Source organism: Amia ocellicauda, chromosome 2 (assembly GCF_036373705.1).
Source record: "Amia ocellicauda isolate fAmiCal2 chromosome 2, fAmiCal2.hap1, whole genome shotgun sequence".
NCBI lineage: Eukaryota > Metazoa > Chordata > Actinopteri > Amiiformes > Amiidae > Amia > Amia ocellicauda.
In genome coordinates, this window is record NC_089851.1 from 33,436,956 (window position 1) to 33,464,758 (window position 27,803).

A 27,803-nucleotide genomic window follows, 5' to 3' on the forward strand; every position below is an offset into this window, starting at 1 on the left:
GTTTCAAGCCAGGCCACCAGCAAAGAATGAGGACAAAATGAAATGCATGACTGAAGAAACATGGAAGAGTATTACTGCCTCATTAAACAAAAAAAACACAGAGAAAACCCTCCACAAATTTGAATTAGCTGTGGAATAAAAGAGTTCTAAAATTATAAACATTAAATGAACATAAAATCAATATATATATATATATATATATATATATATATATATGTATATATATGTATATGTATATATATATATATGTATATATATGTATATGTATATGTGTATATATATATATATATATACATATACATGTATATGTATATATATGTATATATATATATATATATTTTTTTTTTTTTCTATATTTAATCTGTGATGATCTCTTTATTTTGGCTGGTTAATAACCGTGGTATAGGTGTATATTATTGTAAATTGCAATGTGTGCAGCAATGCCAGTGCTAATATTTAATTAGCTTTAAACATATCACCTTTGCTATATAAGAACACAGGAAGGTTGATATGTAAGGAGTTAAAATGAGGGGGAAACAGTGTTGAGTACTGTGTGTGTGAGGCTGTTTGCAGCTGTTGCACACAATTCTAATAAAGTCAGATTGGACAAGATGGATATGCTGCCATTTCCTCTGCAAGGAGAGATTAATGACATAACCTTTCTTCCTTGGTACATTTATAATATGGTGCATGTGAAAAAACAAATAATGCAGAGAGCTGCAGAAGACGGGAATTTGTATAATAGTACAATTGCTAAATGTGAACATTCCTGGTGGATTTTTTTCATTAGCATTATTATTTCAGAATGCGATTACAGAGAGAAAAATGCCATTTATCATGTTAGTCAAAATAGTGATTGATTGCCGTGTCACCGCTAGTGTAATCTGCTTAAAATGGCTTTTAAATGCACCATTTTTGTTATTTATGGCTGTTATGCCTTGATGTTTATTTTTCGAAATAGTGTTTAGCGATCCATATCTTAATATCCCCCCAAGATAAGTTAACAATAGCAATGTGCCCTTTTACTCAATACAGCATCATTTATAAGTTATGCACATTGCAATTCATGCACCTTGACAAAAATAAACTTCAAAAATGTTTTTTTTGTTGTTGTTTGTTTTGTTTTTCAATCAATTACCATGCAACCAATGGAACATAAATATTTTTAAACATTTTTGAATACAGGTTACTCTTCTTATCTGAACGTAATCCATTCCTGAAAACCCTTTGGTTAGCAAATTTTCGTAAATCGAATAGGCTTTTTCCATTCATTTAAATGGTGAAAATTATAATCTGTTCCCAAAGACCCCAAGCTTTCCCAACAAAGTCACCCACACACTCCCAAATGACCTAAAGGAAACAACAAGTAAAGCACTTATTTCTTATATTTTGTATTTAAAACACCAATTAACACTAGAACTGCTGTCATTTAGTATTATATACACTTTGAAATGGCTCCGTCTGTCTATTACAGCTGTGCACATCAATGCAGAAAACATGCTTTTCAACAGGGCTGTTTGTCCTTTATTGTTGTGTCTTTATTCCATTTGCCCATGTGCAGGGCTGGCTGAAGGGTGAGGTACACCTTCAGTCCTGTAGAGATACTGAATTGTATTCCCAACAGCAGTCTATAAATGCTAATACCAGTCAGCCTGTCACCAGCTCTACACCTAATAGAAAATAACTAGCATACATTATCAAACAGGTGACTGATCGAGGCATTGATCCAAAGACCTGGGTTTGTAACGTGATCAAGATTGAATTCCAAAGGAAAGTTAGAAACTTGCTGAGTCTATCAGAGGACAGGCAGATGAGAGCTATACCACCTGCGATTCTTCAATTGTTTATCAAAACATATACATAAACATGAAAAAACTAATAATAACATAAACCCCACAATACTGGTGTATGAATCGGTATGCACATATCTTAGCATTCTTTTACAATTATAAAACATAAATAACCAGTTGTAAAAATAGCAAATACGACATTATGCAACGTGCAAGCGAGAGAGGGGGCAAAAACAGCAAGGATAGAGTCTCGTTGATTTTGAATGCTTTTTTCAGACACCCCAAAGTTTTTTTTCGTTTAAGCTAATTATTTTTCGGTTGCAGAATAGTGAGGTAGTAAAATAACATCTTCAATTTATCGATGTTTTGTAAACCGATCGTTCAGATAAGGAGAGAAACCTGTATTTGCGTGAACGTGTGCAGACATATTGGCATCGAAACATCGAAAGCCAATCAGATCACTCATTTGCATCATGTGACCACTGAATACCTACGAAGCCTTACGGAGTTGTCCAGTTACATAAATTCCATCTTCTAACCCCGGATCGATTTGACAGTCTCCGTATATAACTGGAAAGCTACACAAACCTTCTTAATGAGTGGCATGATAGTGAAGAAAAAAGCAATTTAGAAACTGCTAAACTTTGGATTTTTGATCACTACTGGTTCAAAATGATCCCATTAAGAAGAAAAGCAAGAAAAGGCAAGTTAATTAAAGGAGTGGAAGAAAAAGAGGAGGAAAGAATTCCAGGTGGGTTTCACTTTACAAAATTCATCATATAGGCCAAAACATTAGAAATTGAAGGAAATATACAAATATTTAATGTAATTAATTTCTATGAATCCAGTTAATAAATATTTTTTAGATAATTTACTTAACTTAATGTACTATACATTTTTTGTATTGTGATAGTCAGGATAGCTGGAAAGTTGAGTTCCCCTGGGTGATAAGGAAAATAAGCCCAGTGTTTTATTTACCTAAAAATAAAAAACTGCCCAGGCAAGTGATTTTTCTAGTCCAACCGGGCAAGTGAATCTTACAGTTAGCGTTCTTCCCTAAAAATGACTTCATATTATTTATTGCTTCTCCTGACAGGTGCAATAATAAGAACTTGGACTGAGAAAGAACTGCCAACTACAGTTCTTCTACTTAAATATTTTGAGAATTATACTGATATAATAAAAGTGCCCATTCCAAAGGGCCCAGTCTCCTAAAGTCATTTAACTATAATAAACTACAACTATAATAAATACAATAACAATTCTGTCAAAGCAGCAAGGTAGAAATGTTTTTGTTTAAGATACGTGTTGTAAGTTTTATTTTACTGTGAATTTGGAAAGCCAAGATATACTTTTAATGAGGTTTACTGCTGGAGATTTACTAAAACTGGCATGCATTTCAATTTTCTGTCATCAATGATTGTAAATAACAAACAGTAAACATTGCCCTCAAGAAATATCATTAGAACAATCTCTCTGACTTCTATGCAAGTAATTCATTCCATCTTACACTATAACACTTCTATATTTTGTTATTTTGTCATTGTTTCCCCCTTCCAGATGCATTTGAGTTCAATCTTGCCCTGTCAATCATTCCGTCTGACTGCCCTGGGCATTTCCATCACTGACACAGCGTTATTCATCACAGCTCAATTTCAGGAAGCCTTCAAAGACACTTAAAAGGAGCCTGCGTTCTCCTACTATATCACAAAGTGTAGATTTTGAATGCAGATGCAAATTTTCTCATCTGGCAAGTATTACAGCCTTTTCCAAGGAAATTGTACATGTGTAGGCCTTGGCTGAGTATTGTTACATTCTGGTACATTTACTACTTCCTATCCACAGAAGCACTTCATTAAGCAAAATATTTGTAAAACAACAACAACTTTGAACAGATTGGCAGAGCAGCAGCCTGAAATGAAATGTGTCCAAGATATCAAAAACATCCACCAATCTATAATGAAAGTTGTTACCGTGTTATGCTATGAAATTGTCAATTTACACAGTTTATAAGATCTGTTTATCAGTAACATCCATAATGCTTTATATAGGTTTGATAGTACTGATAGTATTTATTGTGTGTTTGAATTCAAGAAAATGAGCAACTCCTATTTCTACTGTGCCCATGTTATTCTATTAAATGATAGGTGGCTAATGCAACCCCAGGTATCTGAGAAAAGGGATACTACCAAAGGGGGGTTATCTCATTACAAAGGGGATCTGTGAACGTAAGTTGTCCAGCAAAACTGCCTATAGGGATCTGTACACTCACTCAACAGCCCTGTCCTGCTTTTTTGCTGGAATGCAATGGGGCTCACTCGTGACCTGGCTGCTATTGGGTAGTATCCTCTTTCTCAGATAGCCGACGTTGCATTCGTAATACAAGAATATGCGCAAAGTGGAAATACTGACAGAACAGGGAACCAGGAACAGGGACAAAGGTCAAGCTCTACTGGAAACGGATAGCATTCCAAATAATAAAGGGGTCAGGAAGCAGCTGGGACCTGCACTCACCCATAACAAAGCCAGGTGCATGGACAATGGTCACGCTCAACTGAAAGTCAACTCAGAGCAGGAGCCAGGACCAAAGTTCATCTGCAAATGTATGGTAGGGTAGAGAGTAGGGAAGCGAAACCTGAGGCCAATAGTTTACCGGAACAGAAAAAGGCCAGAAGCAGGTGTCACACAGGCTACTGAGGCTCAGTCAAAGCCAACACCCAATAGTGAAAGCCAGCCCCATCACATCCAGTCTGTCGAACATATTGAAAGTGTGCAGTGAAGTCAGCTCACAGCAGCACAGATGACAGTCAGGGTGGCACCTTGGAAATGGGCCCAGGAAGAAGTAGAATGTGCCACCAAGTGCTCCGGCACTGGAAGACCGGCGGACTCTTAGGCCATGGCAATTGTATCATCAATCCAATGAGACAGGCAATGTCACTTGCATCCATGCCACATCCCTGAAAGTTGGCTTCATGCTGCCACCATGGCCGCCAGTTAGTGGCGTGTTGGAACATGCCCTGTGGCACATCACCCCAGTTAGTTCTGCAACCTCTGTGATCTCACTCACTTCCAAGTCGGGGTCTGGCTGGCGATGTACAGAGACAAAAGGCTGTACTCTGGCAGAGGAATGTTGCACCCATATGATCAACTTGATCAGACTGGGAGGTCCCTTGTGCTGAAGACAGATATACATAAAAGCATATCACATGTCATTCCCGATTTAATAGGTTTTCGCAATCTTTTGAAGTTATAATGGAAATATATTTCTAGAAATGTTATATGTCCAGGAACATGTCTGTTTAAATTACCAGAAACCTGGAAATGTTCGGGTAGAGGCCTGTGGGGATTGCAGAAAAAGCTTTCAGGCTCAGCAGGGTGAAGCAATGTAAATTGGACAGGTATTTATATATCACTTGGGTCAACAACTAAACTAATATATTTTCAGAGTGCTGTAAGTCTGTCTATGAATACTATTGCGAATATCTTTATGCTTTTCATTGAGTAATTTTGAGATGTTTAATAATGCAAAACTCAATTTTTATCTGCTGAAGGCCAAAATCTCAAAATAAAGAAGTTAAATATTTATCATATATTTCTTATTCATCAAATGGTGACTCTTTACTATTTTGTTTTTAAACTGAGCTATTTTTGTCATTTGGACATTTTAAAACAACATGAATATGGGATAGGTGGTTATGCATGATTAGGGTAGTTTTTATTTAGGAATGTAAAGAATAAAGGTCTCTATCCCTTGTGTTGAAGAGTTCATCTACACCAGAGTTTGCATGTGTGTTCATCTGGTGACTTAATACCATGTTAATTATGACTTCCTAAGACAGCAATGGGCAGATTATAACAAAGGTGCTTGAAGCAATTCATGCTCCACTTACAATCCTAGAACATAGGCCAGTTTTCTGAATACTCAATATCATATTGGCTATAGACCATGCATCTATCTCAGGTCTGATTATGGATGTCATTTTAAATATGAAAAGAAATCAAACAAACAAAAACAAAAAATAAAACAAAGGGGATTTAAGGATTTGTGAAGCACTGACAAAAGGTGTCTCCTCTTGCAGAACAGAGAATATTACAAAATACAACTTCTGAATGGTTGATACCAGTAGGTTTCATTTCAGAACTGGCAGAGACATGTATTTTGAGTCCACCGTGGAGCTGTCGAGCGGGGGGTGGGGGATGTTCGATTTCCCCCGTACATTTCAGTAGCGTGTCTTTGAACATTTACATCCATAAATTTCACCTATTGTCAAATCATTCATGCTCTCTCAACACGTCCCTGCCCACCATCCCCTTTTTCCTTTTGGAGCTGGTCATACATTATTGGGAGGGACAACTGAACCTTCCTTAAACATGGCGTGGATGCATCTCCCTCATTCCCCCCTAAACCTATGCCTATGGTTGATTAATTTCACTTATTAGCTCAACTGTTTCCTTCATCCTCCGGTTTTGATTCTATTTTTCTAGATAAGATGGCACTGGAATTTAAAAAATGCCCTTCAGGTTACCCCTTATCTTTCTTCATCTCCTCAAGACAGATACAGGCCTGGATTAAATAAAATAAATACATTAAAATCATCCGCCAAATGCAAATTACAATGCCAGGCTTTGTCTTACAACTGAATGTAAACCTGCCATGGGATACTGGGTTTAGAGGACTAGACTTTGAGAACAGACTATTGAGAAAGTCTTTTCTAGTAGTTTGGCCAGGACTTATTTTTCAGCAAGAATCCAAGACTACAGATCATTTAAGTTCTGGCTGTACAGACCCTCTTTCCCCTTTTCTATAATCGTTCTGGTAAGTCAACCCAAAAGATAACATGGAGTAAAACTAATAGAAGTCCAATTATGAAAGGTTTATACTCTTAAACTCAGGTCTGACAAGCTTTTATCATTTTCCTTCTGTAAGCATCCACAGTTGAACTGGTATTCATCATATTTATTGGCACTTTGATGCTGCTGCTATCATGATTTTAATTTTGTTCTCCTGCCCTGTATAATTGTTTTTAAAATATTGCTATACTTGCACCAAAAAGCTTAATGAGTTTTCAGTCTGAAAACTGTGAAGCCATCTGTGCTAACAATGGAGCCATATGAACATGATACTAATTACACACTTTTTCCCCCCTTCTTATGTCAATTTCTGTTAATGTTTTATATTATAGGCATACATAAGGTTACAACAATTGTAGATGTAAAAAGCAATAACAATAAACATTTACATCTCTCCCAAGGCAGAGTAGTCAGATGGGTTGACATGACTGTTCAACATGACATTTCTTTTCCATTTTTATCCTGTTGTTCTTCCACACAAAGCGGTTTCCTGAGGATTACTGTGGACTGAGACTCCCAATTCTTTGTGAATGCCATCATAGCAATGATCATTAGAGACAAAAAGCACAATTCAAAATGAAAATTGTTACACTGTTTGCTGCAGGCTTTAATCACTTTATGAGCACATCTTACAGTACTTTAAGTAAAAATGGCTTTTATTTTGCAGTAAACCTCACCTTAATGAAGCCAAGTGTAATAGGCTCTTATAAATATACAGCTCTGGAAAAAAATAAGAGACCACTGCACATTTTTCTTAAATCAGCATCTATACGTGTATGGCAGCCATTCCATTCCAGTGTCTGTTGAATTCCAACTCAGGCACAACTCATTCTACTGAATGAGCTACTGATTAGGTGATCACCTGAACCAAATCTTATTTAACAAGGAAAAGTATAAAAACCACTGCTGTGGTCATCACTAACCTCTTACAATAGGACCAGCTGGATGGCAAAAACAGTGTAATACATCAAAAGTAATTGGATTAAAAAAAAAAAACTATTGACCATGCCAAAAGAGTTGAAAAGGAAAGTTTTGAGTGAGGAAAAGAAGGGTTCAATTCTGGCTTTACTGGCAGAGGGATACAGTAAGCATCAGGTTGCTTCCATCCTTAAAATTTAAAAGATGGCGGTTCATAAGAACAAGGTCAAGCAGCAGACATTGGAGACTAAAAAGCTACAGACCGGCAGAGGCATGAAAATGACTCTCCACTGACCGGGATGACCGTCAACTCATTCGAACGTCACTCAACAACCGTAGGATGACATCAAGTGACCTACAGAAAGAATGGCAAACAGCAGCTGGGGTGAATTGCACGGTGAGGACGGTTTGAAACAGGCTCCTAGGGACAGGGCTGAAGTCGTGCAAAGCTATAAAAAGCCCTTCATCAATGCGAGGCAAAGAAGAGCCAGGCTGAGGTTTGCAAAAGACCATAAGGAATGCACCGTAGAGGACTGTAAGGTCATCTTCTCTGATGAGTCCAATTTTCAGCTTTGCCCAACACCTGGTCATCTAAATGGTGACCTGGAGAGGCCTACAAGCCACAATGTCTCACACCCACTGTGAAATTCGGTGGAGGATCGTTGATGATCTGGGGGTGCTTCTGCAAGGCTGGAATCGGGCAGATTTGACTTTGTGAATGACGCATGGATCAAGCCACGTACAAGGTTGTCCTGGAAGAAAACTTGCTTCCTTCTGCTCTGAAAATGTTCCCCAACTCTGAGGATTGGGTTTCCCAGCATAACAATGCTCCATGCCATACAGCCAGGTCAATCAAGGTGTGGATGGAGAACCACCAGATCAAGACCCTGTCATGACCTACCCAATCTCCAGACCTGAAACCCATTGAAAACCTCTGGAATGTGATCATGAGGAAGATGGATGGTCACAAGCCATCAAACAAAGCCAAGCTGCTTGAATTTTTGTGCCAGGAGTGGCATAAAGTCACCCAACATTAATGTGAAAGACTGGTGGAGAGTATGCCAAGACACATGAAAGCTGTGATTTAAAATCAGGGTTATTCCACCAAATATTGATTTCTGAACTCTTCCTAAGTTAAAACATTAGTATTGTGTTGTTTAAAAATGAATATGAACTTATTTTCTTTGCATTATTCGAGGTCTGACAACACTGTCGGTCATTTTCTGCAAATAAATGCTCTAAATGACAATATTTATTTGGAATGTGGGAGAAATGTTGTCAGCAGTTTATAGAATAAAACAAAACTGTTAATTTTACCTAAACACATACGTATAAATAGTAAAACCAGAGAAACTGATAATTTTGCAGTGGTCTCTTATTTTATTCCAGAGCTGTATAAGTTTCCCATCAGGAGCTTTCAGAAAATAACCTCCATAAAGACGTATTATATACATTTTTTGAAAGTGTAAGCTACTGCTTTACTTAACACAAGCTAATATCTCTGACCTACATTTTTAAAATTGCTCCTAGTAAAGTAAAGGATTATATTAAAAACCTAACATTTTAATATCCAAACCTAGCAAAATATTTACTCTTACTTTTGTCCCTTTTATATTTTCTAATATTATACCAATGTCATTAAAAATAATTTCCAAACCAGATAGGTGATTTTTGGGTACGTGGGGCAGTAGAAGTCAAATTAATTTTGTCATTATATTGAGTTACAGTTATTCATAAATTCGTAATGTACTCAGCCATGGTGAAAAATAACTATTAAAACGTATATCTATATTTACAATATGCAATTTATTAATACAATTATTAAATATTCATTAGATGTTTTAATTAATTACAGTAAGACATGAAATTGTGAAGGAAGTCAACATGATCTGCATACAATTATAGGAGCACTACATTGTTGAAAAACAAACTTCTTATATTTAAAGTTATCACACACTTGTATTAAACAAGTAAATCACAAACTTATTCACACCATACACAAGTCTGATGTCAGGGTGTCTTGAGACAGTATCACACATACAGGACAACTTTTTGCTCTGATTACTTTTATTTCCCACTTTTTAAATCCCCAAACAATTTTCAAAAGCATGTGGCTGTTCACACGGAACCGTACAGTTAGAAGCAACACATTTCATACAGGTCCATACTAAAAGATTTTGTTTTAACTCGTATGGATGTAATGTACGGAAATCAATAGCACACCGGAAATACACAAATCAATAGCGCCCATCTCAAACAGTTCCAAACAAAACAATGGTGGTACACAAAAGCAGGCACACTTTGATGAATATTTGGATTTTGAATGTATAGTAAAGAAATATGAAGCTGAAAAGTGTGTAGTATTCTACAAGAGGAGCTCAAGGTCTCTAGAGGCATATGAAAAGTGAACAGGAAAAGATATATAAGGAAAATTAAGTCAGGTATGGATCCGTATATGGTTTATCACATTTACAGCGCAGTATTAAAATAACTAATCTTTATTAATACTGAAATATTGTCCGTACGATTAGCGGATGACATTTTCATACTGATCCGTATGAATAGCCGTTGCCTTTTTGAAAAGTATTTTTCATATCAATACATTTTCATGCTATGGTTGCCCATTTAAAATGTATTAATGACTTCCACTACAAAAATAAACCGATTCTGTTCTGGCCTCTGTTCATTAAAATCTGAAAGTGACTTTCTTGTAAATGTAAATAGCTACTGAGAGAAATGACTGTAACCTGAATCAAACAAACAAAAACAAAAAATATATATAAAATGTGTTATTATCATGATGATTACGCACTATGTATTGCACTTATGTGCACTTTGTATTGCACTTATGTTGTAAGTCGCCCTGGATAAGGGCGTCTGCCAAGAAATACAAATAATAATAAATAATAATGATTAACAGTAGCAGAAGTGGTAGTAGATGTAGGCATTTCATTACCTGGGTCGTATTTTAATAGCCAGATATTAGAGACTAAAAACAATAAGCAATGTAGGGGGCACCATGGCGCATGTTGCATCCATTTTCACTATTCTGACCCATTTGCTACCATGTATTCAAACTCAATGTCATTTAATTCAACTGATTTTTACATTTGTCTTTTTAAATGACACAAACAGGACCCAAGTACACAAATATCCAGGTATGATACCTACCATTTTTTAATTATCATTTTTCTCTGCACATTTTCACAACCTGGAGCTCAGTGTTGAAGGATTTATTTATGTGTGGAAGTGTCTGTCTCAAGATGTGCACTTTATAATAAAGCCAAGCACAGATGTATCTTTTTCTTTTTTTTCCATACATTTATGTAAGTAATCTACTATTTGTTGTGCGGGTTTACAGAAGGCGAGAGATTCTCCAGTGACATTAATATTTAATGTAGAACAACGGTATTACTCATTTTAAATTCTTCTTTGTACATTCAATGACTTTTGTAGAGAATCCTTCACACCAATGACTTTTCCCGCTGTGAAATATAGATATATAAATAAAACAGCCTTACATTTGTATAATAGCCATCATTTCTGATTCTCAAATCCCATGGCTCAGCCTTCAGAAACGATTCGTCTTTATCTGTTCAGCTGCAGGTTCACAGTGTTCAAGATGTGCCTGGAGTGTTCTTGAGCAGTTTTGAGAACTCATGCTACAGAGCTAGATGTCCAAACTAATTATCTGCAACCAATGTTTTACCTGGGGCCATATGCCAGCCTGCTTTACACACTTGAGCTCTGCGTCTGCATCAGAATTCAACCTGCAAGCAGCGAGACACCAAGTATTTCCACCAGGAGAAAAAGCAATTGTCAGTTTTGAAGTCTGTTTCTGAAGTCTTTTTTGTTGTTGTTTTCTTTTGCTTTCTTTTAAAAGAGCAGATCTTAACAGAAGTTTTTTTTCAGCAAGTCCAAACACAATAATTTACATTTATTTAAAGGACATGTGAGTCTTTTCACAATTTTTGAAATACAACTGGGCAAAATGTAATGATTTGTCTTTCTTCCTTCGTATATTTCTATATCTATACTGTGAACAATAATACTTTAATTGATATAATTATAAAACACAACAACCAGCATATGAACCTGAAACAACAAAACAAGGACATCATGGTTTGTGTGTACTCCTTGGTGAATCCTTTATGGGGTAGGGTGCTTGATATCAGAGGATAACTGACTGATTAGATAGCCAATGATGAGGCAGGATAATACAGATTCGTATGCCAGTCAGCAAATAAAGCCACTGGGGACACCCTTACCAGCTCAAAGAGTCCAACAATGGAAGTCTCTTGGGGGCATGATAGTGAAAATAATAATTAAGATTTAGACATACATATAACATTATGACCACTGACAGGTGAAGTGAATAACACTGATAATCTCGTTATCATGGCACCTGTCAGTGGGTGGGATATATTAGGCAGCAAGTGAACATTTTGTCCTCAAAGTTGATGTGTTAGAAGCAGGAAAAATGGGCAAGCGTAAGGATCTGAGCGACTTTGACAAGGGCCAAATTGTGATGGCTAGACGACTGGGTCAGAGCATCTCCAAAACTGCAGCTCTTGTGGGGTGTTCCCGGTCTGCAGTGGTCAGTACCTATCAAAAGTGGTCCAAGGAAGGAAAAGCAGTGAACCGGCGACAGGGTCAGGGGCAGCCAAGGCTCATGGATGCACGTGCGGAGCGAAGGCTGGCCCGTGTGGTCCGATCCAACAGATGAGCTACTGTAGCTCAAATTGCTGAAAAATTGAATGCTGGTTTTGATAGAAAGGTGTCAGAACACACAGTGCATCGCAGTTTGTTGCGTATGGGGCTGCGTAGCCGCAGACCAGTCAGGGTGCCCATGCTGACCCCTGTGTCCACTGCCGAAATGGGCACATGAGCATCAGAACTGGACCACGGAGCAATGGAAGAAGGTGGCCTGGTCTGATGAATCACGAGTTCAAGGTGTTGACTTGGCCTCCAAATTCCCCAGATCTCAATCGAATCGAGCATCTGTGGGATGTGCTGGACAAACAAGTCCGATCCATGGAGGCCCCACCTCGCAACTTACAGGACTTAAAGGATCTGCTGCTAACATCTTGGTGCCAGATACCACAGCACACCTTCAGAGGTCTAGTGGAGTCCATGCCTCGATGGGTCAGGGCTGTTTTGGTGGCAAAAGGGGGACCTACACAATATTAGGCAGGTGGTCATAATGTTATGGCTGATTGGTGTGTGTATATATATATATATATATATATATATATATATATATATATATATATATATAACCATAATTTTAACATCATCAACAACAAAAAGGTTTGTGGATATTTCATGAACCAATTTCAGATCAAAATTGAATATGTTTTAAATATGTTACCTTAATTAAAAATATAGCAAGGGTTTGTTCTCAGAATCATTCATTTATTTTTCTGTCTCTTCTTGTTATTCCAAGCATATATCTTTCCATGCTCCTTTGTGTCGTCCACAGTTTCTGTAAGTGGCCAGGTTTCACATCATAAGTGAGCACTGGTAGTATTCATTAATCAAATGCTCTTCTCTTCAGACAAGTGGGTAGATTTCCTTTCAACACCATGCTGTTTCTTCCAAATGCACTCCATTCCATTTTTACTCTTATTTTGATTTCTTCCTTAATATCTCTGTCTGTGCTAATTTGATGTCCAAGGCAGACATAATGATTGACTTCTTTGAGTATCCATTGATCCGTTGGTTCTACTCAGGTTCATTTTAAGTTAAGTTTTTTTGGTTGCATCTGAGAATTCTTGAAATTGAATCTGCAGGTCTTCAGGTGTTTCCAAATATGGCAATGTCATTGACAAATCTTAAATTGTAAGCTCCGTTTAACTTGACAATATTTTGTCAATATTTTCTGTCCAGTCCAAAGTCTTGAACACTTCAAGAGTTGCTTTTAAGAGTTTTGGACAGATTGTGTCTCCTTGACTTACTCCTTTACAAATATTGATCAGTGTCTTAATGGTGTTGGATTGTTGATTTATCATTGTCGTAGATATATTAAATAAAAGATATATAGGCTTCCTCGATGTTTTGATTTCTTAGGGTCCTGATGGCTGAGTTTGTATATAATTAATCAAATGCTTTCTCATAGTCAGTAAAGCCCCCAAGGCACAGAGGACGCTCATATTCTCCGCATCTTTCCAATACTTCTCGTACAACTTGCATATAATCCATCTTGTTACATCCACTTCTAAATCCTGCTTGTTCTCTTGGTTGGGTGAAGTTCGGGGTCTTGAAGGCGATGTGTTACTATCTTTGTAAAGATGGGAAGTGGACTAATGGTCCTCTAGTTCTGAATCTGACAGTTCTAATCTTCAGAATAAGTTAAACTATTTCTTAAAGGACAGCTATTGCAATTTCTAAAATGATTAATTGATCTGTCTTCATGTGTTGGTAGGAATGTGTAAGTGAATTATCTGCCATTTTTCTATATTTTCTATAATATGATTCATATTACCAACTTCAAACACTTAAAAGTAAATGATTTTCATAAATTGTGAAGTCCTGTATCTTTTGTCAGCTATGAATTGCCTAGAGATGTTATGACAATATTCTTCTCACCTATTGCCAAACACATAAAAAAAAATATGGTTACAGTTCTCTGCAGCATTTCCAAAGGGAAAGCTGTACAGACTCTGTCAATAAAAAAATAAAAAAAATCCCCTTTGGGCAAAAACATTCAATTACAACTGTAGAAAGACACAGTGACCAGAAGTTATAAAATAAAACTGCCTACATTATTTTCTACTTTGATATGGACATTAGTTCATCCCCAACATGCTCCTCTTGGTTCACTGCTGTGTGAGAGCAATTCTCAAGCACAGCCCTTTGTCATTTTTATCAGCACGCTCCGATCTGCTGCCTTTATCAGTGCTAAAGGGATACAGCGAATCTTTCATAGCGCAGTATCATTAACATGACGATTATACATACAGCTAAAAAAATCCCCAGCAGAGGACAGGCCAAATATAACTGCAACTGTCAAGTCGGATGATTCTTGATCAGTTATAATGAATGTCTCCCTTTAATCAGATACATCAGCGTTATTTTAAAACATATTATTAATAATAACAACAGACTGTTGTATGTTTCCATCAGAAATATGTGTAAGGGGAAATATAATTAATCCATGTTAGATTACATGACATAACACGGTAATACCATTGTGTAAAGTGCCACAGAACCCCCAATACTGGTTTTGTTTAATTTACTTTACCAACAAGTAACATAGCAAGAAGACTACAGCAATTAGATCAGCTCATAGAGTGTGGAAATAACACTCAGTGTAAAGGATACTCGTGATGTAAATGTGTGGAAAAGTCCATTAACAGTTCAGTTGAAACATACAGGAAACACTCAAACAGCAGAATATTATTCCCTGCATATTTGTAATGGAATATATCTTTCCTGCTTAGCATGTACTTGGTAAAATGAGTGGTGTATTCAAATGCCAGACACAGAATCCACAATGTGTGTATAGATCTGAGGATAATTCATACACCTCTTCGGTTTTATTTTCATAATACATAGTTTCATAAATGGTTCTCAAATTGTATGATGGACTCTTAAAATTAACATTATGATCATACATGTTTAACACACATTTTTAAACTGCAATTCAAAACAAGACAAACAGACATGCAATTAAACAATATGTCCGTAAAAATATGTTAATGTTAATGTATATTGTGGTGTTTTTGTTTTCAGAAGGATTTTTTTTTTTTTCTGAATAGTTTCATATGCTCTGGCCCCTTAAAGGTAAGTTTAGAATTACATCACATTTTGTAGTAAGGTTATATATAAAACATATTTTATTTTACCCACTCACTTCTTATTGAAGTGCATATATACACCGTATATGCATGTATCAGATTATGTTTCAGGGTGTCACTGGCCGAATGTAATAAAATGAAGGTACACTTTAAACAGAAACTGCTTCGGTAATGCTTTACAATAAATCTCCCTAGTTAGAGTGTATTTACATAGTAGGTACTCAGTAATCACATCTGTAGTTACTCATAAGTACAGTGCATCTATGCATTATTACTTGTAATAATACTTAGTGTGTAAAAATGGGCAATGCCTGATATAGCTCTGTTAGCCTCACAATGGGCTGCCTTACCAGACAATTGTGTACTTAAATATATTGTTAATCATTATTACACATTAAGTACATTGTAATAACACATAGTTACACTGTTCTTATGAGTAACTGAAGATGTAGTTACTAAGTAAATACACTGTAACTGGGAGGCTTATTGTAAAGTGTTACCACCTGGTCTGTATAGCACAATATCAAGGAGCCATGCATTAATGTACAGTTTTTGGAGCTCCTGGGGAGCCACAGCAATTGCTGAAAAGTGGCCAGCTTTGGGAACTATTACAGCCAGTCTCTGACCAGCTAAGTGGAAAGGAGTGTCAGCCTAAGGAAGTCCAGCTCCAGGAGTGCTGGCAGTCCATCCCAAGGCTCAGCTTTAGTTTTCATTTGCCTCAGGGTACAAGAGGGGGCAATGTAACTTGCCGCTGGCCATTCAACTTAGTTTACATGGAAGAAAGTGTTTATTATGGTATGTACCTGTAGAAGGATGTACTTCTAGTGAAAGAATGTTTTGTTTTTTCATTATAGCATTTACTACTTTGCATTAAATAGTCTACAACGCCATGGTACACTTCACTTAAAGGACATAGAGTGAATTAAATATAGAAATTATACCTAAAATGTATTTTAATGCATAGATACATCATATATGCTATTATCTTTCATAAAATGTGGCTTAACTTAATTTCAATGTATTTGTGATGCACTTTAATTGTTTTGTGTGTGTGTGTGTTACAAATGACTTTTTTAGCAAAGTTTTAGGTATAAAGAATTTTATTTTTGCCTACTTACTATTTAAATGGAAAGATATGCAATATATGCATTTCTCTTGTTTAGAATTCAGCATAACTTTTATGGATCTACCCATTCAAGTATATTTTCAGAGTGCCATAGAGTGGAATGTAGGAAAATAAGTTATATTGTGTACCAAGGTTTTATATACATTTTATTTTATTTGGCCTATTACTTATTGAAATAAAGAGCTGGTTGCTACGTTTCTGTCTACTGCAATTGCCATCAAATGTGTACTTGTTTTGTCTAGGAATCAATAAATGTTACATTATGTTTGTTTATCTCTAAATATACATTGAAATGCAACTAACAGGAAAATCAGTTCCCTTTGCACGTCAGTTGGTTTGCCAGAATCCAATGCCACTGTTTAATTCTGAAAATTTAACGATATAGGAATGCTGGAAGAAAACCCCTGGGGATTACATTTGTATTTACTTCTTGAGCAATGCAAAACAGCTCTCAATGTTCCTAAATATTGGATTTGCCTCCCATAAGATTTTATTACAAAAAGCTTCTACACCACCAAATGTAAATCTGACATATTTCTGATGCCTTTCCAAGCATATGAAATAGAAATACCCAAAGCAGAGGGAATTGCCAGGAATTCTGTGAATTATTTTATGACTTGCTTACCCATATAATAATAGCTATTATGAAAATATATGTGGGAATTCACAATGAACCATGCTATACCAAAGCCTAATTATTTTAAAGTATGCTTTATTCATTACAGGCAAACACACAGAAACCCTCCTTCCCTATAAGAAAATCAGTGGTGCGGTAAATTATTTGGATTCTCACAGTCAGTTCTTTTTCATTTAACTGAGGAATGCTATGATTTGGAGCATGTCAACAATGTTCTTTTTTCCAGCAGTAAAATGTGAATTTGAATTTAAAACTGCTGTGCTAATTAAGTATGGAATATGCATTTGTTAAATTTATAATTAGTATTTTTGTGCAAGAAAGATTATCAAGGAATTTATTATACCACATTCCGTCTATTTCTAGAATTCTATTTCAGAAAACCATCTTCTCATCTTGTTTCCTTTTCATCAATATGCATGTATTTTATGTAAACTATGCAATACATACATGCATATATACATACATACATACATACATACATACATACATACATATAAGAAAACTGGGGAATTTGCACTAGGAAGACATATAAATTAAGAAACAAAAACTCCTGATGGTATGCAGTTTAAAATTCAAGTACTCATGGATGGAAGTAAGACAACCAGACTAAAAATGAACTTCAATAAAACCAGTCATGTTCAACAGCTTTGTTAAACTGAGTAGAATTTAAGTCAAAAGGTATGTCTACAAATCAACGCAAATGGAGATCTTACAGAAGAATCAAATGAATAGTGAGAATGGGAGTATATTTGGAAGAATTGGCACGCTATTGAAAGGAAATCTTCCAATTTGCCTAAAGAGAAAAGTATATACTATCAGTGCTCATTTATGGCTCTGAAACCTGGGGCCGGATTAAATCAAAACTTTGATCCACCTGCTAATAGAAAACTACAAGCCTGTACATTATAGCGGTTATATTTATATTTGATTTAATCCCAACCCTGGTCACTAAACACAAAACTGATACCAGATACCAGAAACAACACAACAAAGCATGGAAAGATGTATCCTTGGAATAACAAGAAGAGAAAAAAAAAACAAATGAATGGATCCAAGAACAAACAAACGCATGTGACATCATTGAAAGAGTGAAAAAGTTCAAACGGCAACGGTCCGGACAAATTGCAAGAAGAACAGATCAAAGATGGACAACAGAAGCTATAGAATTGGATCCTAAAAGATCAAAGGGACTTCGAAGAAGACCACATTAAAGATGGGGAGATTAAATAATAAACGTTGCAGGTGTGACATGGAAGAGAGAAGCTGTAGATCAAAGCAAGTGGAAACATTTTGGGGAGGCCTTGGTCAAGTGAAGGATCAACAAAGGCTGCTGCTGATGATATATGTGCGTGTGTGTGTGTGGTTGTGCAACACTAGCAAGTTTATTGCCCTGCTATTTTTGTTCTTTCCACTTTACTGAATAAGGATGTTTGTTTGAACCGTTCTGAAAAATTACTTTAAATAATGTGACACATTACTATTGCTGCCCAGGTTAATGAGTATTGTATCTGGGTCAAGTTCACATAAAACGCTGTCCTTGCTGTTTTTCATTTTACTTCAGGTATGTAATATTAATAGATCTCTATGGACATATGTGCAAATTAATATTCAATATCTTTAAGACCTCTGAGATATCCACAGTGACTCCAGTGGGTAAGCCATAGTTATCAGACCACAGCAGACAAAATCCTGATTACATCTTCAGATGCATGCATTCTATTAAAACTGCCAGATCTCCACGTCGTGTGAATAATCCTAAAGCAAAACCTATGATATCTGACTTTTTAAAAATATCAGGGTCCCTAGGCTGTCTTTTAGGTTTATGACAAAACACATTCATCTTCTTGTGACTTACAAATTGTAAGTTAAGTTAGTTAGTGTCATGCAACTTGTTGTTCCTAAAGTATTTAATGTAAATTTTATTATGCATCAAATTAATCCATGGGTATTGTAAGTAGTATTTTTTGTGATTGTTTACACCTTATATTAATCTCCATGCTGTGGTTTGATAAAAAAAAATCCTCATGAGTTAACCTTATGCTAAAAATATATTTAGGGCTGGATTAAATCAAAACTTTGACCCACCCACTAATAGCAAACTAAAAACCTGTACATCATAGCGGTTATATTTATGATTACACGAAAGTGCCATCTAACTAAAAATGAAGATGCAACTGAGTACAGTTCTGTAGTTTTCTATTAGCGGGTGAGTCATAGGTTTGATTTAATCGCAGCCTTAGTTATTTCCCTTTTATATGATCCTTATTGTAGAATATATTGCAACACTGGTAAAGTTTAAAAGGTGACAAATCAATTTTTTTTTATCAGATTAAACAATACATTTCCAGTGTATTTTACACATACAGTGAGGGAAAAAAGTATTTGATCCCCTGCTGATTTTGTACGTTTGCCCACTGACAAAGAAATGATCAGTCTATAATTTTAATGGCAGGTGTATTTTAACAGTGAGAGACAGAATAACAACAACAAAATCCAGAAAAACGCATTTCAAAAAAGTTATACATTGATTTGCATGTTAATGAGGGAAATAAGTATTTGACCCCTTCGACTTAGTACTTGGTGGCAAAACCCTTGCTGGCAATCACAGAGGTCAGACGTTTCTTGTAGTTGGCCACCAGGTTTGCACACATCTCAGGAGGGATTTTGTCCCACTCCTCTTTGCAGATCCTCTCCAAGTCATTAAGGTTTCGAGGCTGACGTTTGGCAACTCGAACCTTCAGCTCCCTCCACAGATTTTCTATGGGATTAAGGTCTGGAGACTGGCTAGGCCACTCCAGGACCTTAATGTGCTTCTTCGTGAGCCACTCCTTTGTTGCCTTGACTGTGTGTTTTGGGTCATTGTCATGCTGGAATACCCATCCACGACCCATTTTCAATGCCCTGGCTGAGGGAAGGAGGTTCTCACCCAAGATTTGACGGTACATGGCCCCGTCCATCGTCCCTTTGATGCGGTGCAGTTGTCCTGTCCCCTTAGCAGAAAAACACCCCCAAAGCATAATGTTTCCACCCCCATGTTTGACGGTGGGGATGGTGTTCTTGGGGTCATTCCTCCTCCTCCAAACACGGCGAGTTGAGTTGATGCCAAAGAGCTCGATTTTGGTCTCATCTGACCACAACACTTTCACCCAGTTCTCCTCTGAATCATTCAGATGTTCATTGGCAAACTTCAGACGGGCCTGTACATGTGCTTTCTTGAGCAGGGGGGCCTTGCGAGTGCTGCAGGATTTCAGTCCTTCACGGCGTAGTGTGTTACCAATTGTTTTCTTGGTGATTATGGTCCCAGCTGCCTTGAGATCATTAACAAGATCCTCCCGTGTAGTTCTGGGCTGATTCCTCACCGTTCTCATGATCATTGAAACTCCACGAGGTGAGATCTTGCATGGAGCCCCAGACCGAGGGAGACTGACAGTTATTTTGTGTTTCTTCCATTTGCAAATAATTGCACCAACTGTTGTCACCTTCTCACCAAGCTGCTTGGCGATGGTCTTGTAGCCCATTCCAGCCTTGTGTAGGTCTACAATCTTGTCCCTGACATCCTTGGACAGCTCTTTGGTCTTGGCCATGGTGGAGAGTTTGGAATCTGATTGATTGCTTGCTTCTGTGGACAGGTGTCTTTTATACAGGTAACGAGCTGAGATTAGGAGCACTCCCTTTAAGAGAGAGCTCCTAATCTCAGCTCGTTACCTGTATAAAAGACACCTGGGAGCCAGAAATCTTGCTGATTGATAGGGGATCAAATACTTATTTCCCTCATTAACACGCAAATCAATGTATAACTTTTTTGAAATGCGTTTTTATGGATTTTTTTGTTGTTATTCTGTCTCTCACTGTTAAAATACACCTACCATTAAAATTATAGACTGATCATTTCTTTGTCAGTGGGCAAACGTACAAAATCAGCAGGGGATCAAATACTTTTTTCCCTCACTGTATATACATTTTCTGTTGTTATTAACATAATGTGATAAAGAGGATGTATTGTTCGATAATGATTAATAAAATGTTCAAAGTTAATTTCTCATGCATTAATGTATCATAATGATTTATATTAATCCTATAACTGTTGCACGATTTTACCTAAACATGTTTAGTTGCTCACCAAATTATTTGTAACTAAATACAAATCATGAAAAAATAGTTATTTATCACTGTTAGTATGAACTTGCCATAAAATATATACATAGTTTATTAATTAAAATATGACAGCAGTTGCTAAAATATATTAGCTAATAGTTATGGATTGATCAGCCCTGAAACATTCAAATCAGTAATGAGATGAGTTTGTTTTTCATATGCAAAGCATGCCGTGTTGAATGCATTATCATTTATGAATGAATAATGCATTATTTAATCTTCATTAACAGTTGTTGTTGTTTTTTCTTCACTAAAGTGTTGAAGCCCTAAATGTACTAAACAGCAGTCCTTTAATAATGTTTAACTGGATGAATGCAACATTTCTCTTCAGAATTCAACATGTTTCATAGGTGCTATTCTATGACAATATAATTGAAGCTATACACTCGAAAAGACCTGGAAGAAATGTTCTCTTGTTGAGAACTGAATCAGATTAATTAGGAGATTGAGAATTTCAGTTAAAACAAACAACAGAAGACCCAGTGGCCCTCAAGGAATTGAGATTGAGAGCCCTACACTAAGCTGCGGTGTTCAGTGTGCTTACGATGAATGATTGGACAACATCACAGGCAACGTGTGGGGCTTACAAATGCACCTACTACGCTCTTGTTCAAATTGGACTATTTTTGGCAGGTGCTAACAGACGGTTTTCACACTATTTTAGTAACTCACTTGGACACACCTGCAGCAGAGATGCGCTTTCTTGTCAGTGAAAGCATGCTTCCCATTAACAGCACTCATCAGGGATTACTGACTGGGAGAGATGAGATACATTTCAGTCTTTGTGACTCCCGGTATACATTTTCTTTTGGATGTTATTTGATTTCTATGAAAACACTCTAGAAAGGTAACAGGAATGTGCAGCAATGACAGAAACACAATCTAAAAATGAGCAGTAGGCCTACATCAAAGTAAACAATAATAATACATTTCAATATGGCTGATGGTGTGTCAATGGAAATTAATCAACAGAGTCTGAACCATTGGATATATTGGATATTTACAGCATTGGCACCCAATACATCCAAAATATTGTTTATGTATATATATATATATATATATATGTATATATGTATATATATATGTATATGTATATATATATGTATATATATGTATACGTAAATATATATATGTATACGTATATATATATACGTATATATATATATATGTATACGTATATATATATACGTATATATATATATATATATGTATACGTATATATATATACGTATATATATATATATATACGTATATATATATATGTATATATATATATATATGTATATGTATATATATATATACGTATATATATATACATATACATATATATATACATATATATATATGTGTGTGTGTGTTTGTGTGTGTGTGTGTGTATATATGTGTGTGTGCACGTGTGCGTGTGTTCAACAGAATTAAGCTATTTACATTTTGAAATATATATATAAAAAACAGCAATGACAAAACAATAACAACAAACAAGAAAAAAAAAAAATCAAATTATGCATTTGCCATTATACCCACTGTTCTGTCCCTTTTTTCCAGGTCACCCCAAGGTAAATTGATCAAAGTTAACGAGAAAAATATAATCAGATTTTTTTTGTAGTCTTAAAAGGATTTTAACATTAGGTTTTCCTAACATTACAAATCTCAGTCCTGGCAGTCATTCCTTTCTATTTTTAGCTACAGTAAACAAGCTACAAAAAAAGAAGTTTTAGCAATTTAGATGATAACAACTAGAAAGAATTTGGTATATTTCACACACTGCCTCTGCATTTATAACTTGAATGACTAGAACCCAGTCCAGGATTTCTTATTGTCACATTCATGTCATAAACACAAATATTTGTTCAGCTTCTCTCAACTTCACAACTTCAGCTTCAAAGACATAAAATCACTTCGATTAATGGATTGGGTGAGTTGTGAAGGGCTGAATGTCCCATTCTGGTCATTAAACTAATCTTGGCCATGTATTACACATAATAGATCTGGATGTTATTAAAATATTTTTCACAGAATGACACTGAAGGACATTTTAACTTCACTGGTATTAACATATTTTTCCACTGTTTTTTTTTTTAATTTTTTATATGTAACTCAGTTTTTGCATCATTTTGGAACAAATATATCCGCTGGGACAGACACGCCAATCATAATCCAACACTGTCCTCTGAGTCATCTGTCTTTTCTATTATGTGCGTGAGGTATTCCAGTATTATTCAGTTTCAGCAAAACGTCCTTTAAGTTGGGCTGTGCTTTTAGTAATGTATCCGGGTATCCTATTTGTCCTTTATATTGCTATGTGCATTGTTTGGATGCTGATAGTGAGTCTACTACAACAGCTAAACCTTTTTCCCAGTGAACCATTTTTAGTGGACAGACTTGTCAAGCCAAATTTAACTTTCATATCTCAGAGATATGGGTTGCACTTTATAATAAGGTGCTGTGATTCCTCATTAATATATGAATACCACAGGATAAACATGCACTTCCCCTGAGTTCTGATGTTAATCATATGTATAACAGGGTCAAGGTTCATGTGCTCAACATCAGAACTCAGATGATGGTCATGATGTATTGATGTGTTACTCCTCTGGTATTCACATAATATTTCATGAGGAATCACAGCACCTTATTATAAAGTGCTACCGAAATATGTATTCCCTGATCAATAAGTATATCACTAAACCCTTTTTGTGAGGATTTTTGATGCTATTATGTATGTAAATCTAATCGACAGAATGTCAGGAACAAATAAACAGTTTATTAAATATAGGCTAAATATTTAACTATTCATCTTGATTTTTTTATTAGGCAAGCTGTGAAGCTGTTATGAATGATGCAAATGGAAATTATGATTGTATCATATGTTTTGATTTGAACAAACTTGAAATGTATTTGAAAGGTAAGCTAGCAGGCTTGTTTTAAAGTGATTCGCTGTTTGCCAGAAGTAATAGGACAAGACTCCTTCCACCAGTAAAAGGCAACATTACTGCAAGTAAGTACTATAATAGTATGCACAATGATATTCTGCCAGCATTTATATCACAAAGAATATTGTCCAAGGCATTACATTTCCTGCTCAGAGTCATTACCTGAACTCCACAGTACACCAGATCAGTAAGACACATGAAAAGAGGACAGATTCTGCCACTGCACTAGTAACTGCACTGTGGATGGACATGCAGAGTATTCCTCTGTCCATCTATCAAAATTACTGCGGCAGTCATTAAGGCTGAGGGTAGGGGTAAGCCCTGTTAAATACAATGTGTATTTTGGTATTTGCCTGTTGTCCCAATACTGTATGTAATACAATTCATACATTATCATTACAGTGTGAAATAGAAAATTTAGAGTCTTCTCCTGGCCCACAGGGATGAGTCATCCGGCCTGGAAATCCAAGGTTTGAATTCAGTCTTTGCTGATGGATGACTGTAGCCCTGCCCCCGTAGGAACGAAACCCCTGCAACAGACCAGACTCTTAAGCAATGAGGTAGTATTTAGTTTCCCTGGTGAACTAAGCCCCTACATCAGTATTGTCAATTTCTGGAGCAATAAAAGAAACATTTGAATTGATCTAAATTAGTTTTTCTTCCATCGTCCTGTAGTAGTGGATGCATGTGGATGCCAGTGGCTGATGCTCAGTGTACGTTACAGACAATCAATACAAGTCTGCAAGAGCAAGCAATTCTATAACTTGGAAACAAAACCAGGAACAATCTCTCTTTATGACATGCAATGCAATAATTGTGGGAACGTGGGAAAAGGGGAAACTGAAGCATACAATTAAGATTGAATTAATACAATTAATTAATATTAATGAATTGATATTTAGTCATGTGTCTTCATCTAAATATGATTCAATTTGGCACAATTTTCACCTGATACAATCAAATGCGGTCGTATGCAATGCTACCGGTAGGGTCACAGTGTCTTCGGTTGCTGGTTCTTCCTCAACGAACGTAGTTGAACCATCGATTTGCTACATAGCACCAATAACCATTGTTTCGGCTTTGTAAAAAGACCTACACAATCAGCAAGACTGCAATCCTTTAGGACTGAGGTTTTCCACCACTGCAATATGCACTTCATCAGGAAATGTGTCACACGTGGAACTTGTGCTACTATACCTTAAATCAATTAAAATAATAATAAAATAAACAAAATAAAAACCTGTTGTAGAAGTTCTCTGAAGTTCATAATTTCCATCCTGGGGATATCATTACTGGCTCTGATCTTTGGAAAATTGTTAATGCAATGGGCAGAATGGTGACTTGCATTAGCCTAAAGTATTGTGTCCAATCCATGAGCAAAAAACGACTGTGTATTCAAACACAGAGTTTCCAAGGAGGAAGTAAAACCCGCTCACTCACCAAGCGGCTGGCCGGCGATGATTCTGGCATTTTCCCCGGCCACGGCAGCTCGAGCATTCCTCTCACTCATGTACTGGACAAAAGCATATCCTTTGTGCACCGAGCAGCCCACTATTTTTCCATACTTGGCAAAGATGACTTCTATGTCTGCTTTTTTGACAATGGCTGTGTTGAGATTTCCGATGAACACTCTGGAGTTGATGGACCGGGGGTCATTCTTGTTGGTGACATTACTCGTCTGACTCTTGCCAGTCATTCTTTTTTCAAATCCTTTCCTGAGAAAAAGAAGAAAACAAAAAATCAATATTGACTAAAGATTATAAGTGAGATATCTAATTGGATCTGCTAAAAGGTAAACTAACCTAGCTAGAATTTGTACAAAAAGAAATCAAATTAAATAGATGAAACAAATAGTCTAAATCCTCTATCCTTTCCAGAGATGTATGGAATTTTGTGACCCCTATTTTAGTTATATATTTTTGCAGGTAATTGGCATTTTTTTTTTTTTTTTTAAAGTGTACGGTATGTTGAAACTTATATGCAACACATCCACCTTCAAACTAGTCAAGGATTTTAGTTTTCTCTCTTGATTTCAAGGGCAGTAATTCAAATGCGAACCATTTACTGCCATGGCAGGCTGATTGGATAAAATGCCTTTAGTTTGTGCCACAGAAAAACAAATCAACATAATCAGAATGAGGCAGAACAAATCATTTTGAGGGATGTATGACTTGAGTTGCTTTAAATACTGATTGTTCCAGACATCATTCCATGGTATGTATAACTGATTGCATTAAGTGTGGTAGTTCCAGCGTTGGGAAGCGTTGGGAAGAGTCTTATATTTGCTTCACATTCCAGGAATATACAATTTGTGTGTAGCCACCACTACAACAGATTGCCTCCTGACTGCCGCAGGTGAATAATGGAGGCATAATTCATCTTTGACTTCAACAGCGGTACTTTAAATCAACCTTACCTTGACCTAAACCTGTGTGCCATTTATAATAATGGTAGCAAGAAACATTACCCTATAGTCACCAGCATGCAGGTTTGTAAACCATTATTAGAACATCTCAGAGAAGGATGCATACCTTCCCAGCATCTGCCCAGTTACAGATTGAAAGTTAAGATCTGGAGCCTTCTCCTCTCATGCTTAATTCATAACTTACATAAAGGATTGCCTGTGTGATACAATAGGGGAAATATATTATTATTAGTAAAAGCAGAAGATGCTTTGATCAATATGTTGTCTTCATGTTCACTGAGGATTGAACTGAATATTTATTTTTCCTTCCAGGATTTCTCAGATGAATGGTGACTACCAAAAGCATTGGCTCAAATAAATAAATAAATGAATCAAGATCAATCCATACACCATATAAGACAAGGAATTCTTAAACAACTCAGAATCACCCAGGCCAAACTGCAGTTGGAGAGTTGTGCGATACTCCAAGTAGAATACCAGTTAGATATGACATAATCCCTATTCAAGACAGCACTTCCTGCAATATAGGGCCTGAATATAAAAAGGTGTTTACTTGGTGAGTTACTTGGGAGTCTCATGCCGTATAAAATACAATTTCTTAGAATTAAAATTAAATTGTAGGCTGAATGCTCTTGGTCAAAATAAATAGTCTGATGTATACATATATGTATTTTTAATTGGATTACGGCAATCAAATATTGATCAACAAGTTTAGTGGTAAAGAGGGCATGGTGTTATAATTAATTTTTCACAAACAATAATCCCGACATAAAACAATCAAATAAATACACAGTGAGAATAAAGTTACTCTCAAAAAGTTGGAATACTCTTGTTTTCATTTGAGATCCCACGTGGAGAAAATATACACTATGACAATCACATTAACAGTTATCTGCAAATTATGCAACTGGAATTTATTTCAAGACATTTTAAAATATCTTTCAGATATCTTGAAATAGATAGGAAGTTATTTTGAGATACCTTCTGAAATCTTTAAATTAATTTGATATTTGTAAATACAGTTAAATGAGATATCTGCAATTCATCTAAATATATCTGAAATACATTTTGACATATCTCCAAATGCTTATTTGACTTGCCATACAAACAGTCCTATTAAAGGTTTGACATACACTACCGGTCAAAAGTTTTAGAACACCTACATTTTT

General features: G+C 36.1%; 1 protein-coding gene across 5 annotated transcripts in view; it reads right to left on the reverse strand.

The window, feature by feature from the left end:
* LOC136769284 (RNA-binding Raly-like protein) overlaps positions 1-27,803 on the reverse strand; it is a 220,562-nt gene that overhangs the window by 85,781 nt on the left and 106,978 nt on the right. For 4 of the 5 annotated variants that reach the window (XM_066723298.1, XM_066723296.1, XM_066723299.1 and 1 more), the window contains exon 2: positions 25,650-25,924. The exons of the other annotated variant lie outside the window; for it this stretch is intronic. In XM_066723298.1, the coding sequence (XP_066579395.1) occupies positions 25,650-25,905 (256 nt within the window). In that variant the 5' untranslated portion in view covers positions 25,906-25,924. The remainder of the gene's footprint in view (positions 1-25,649; positions 25,925-27,803) is intronic. 5 annotated transcript variants of the gene reach the window in all.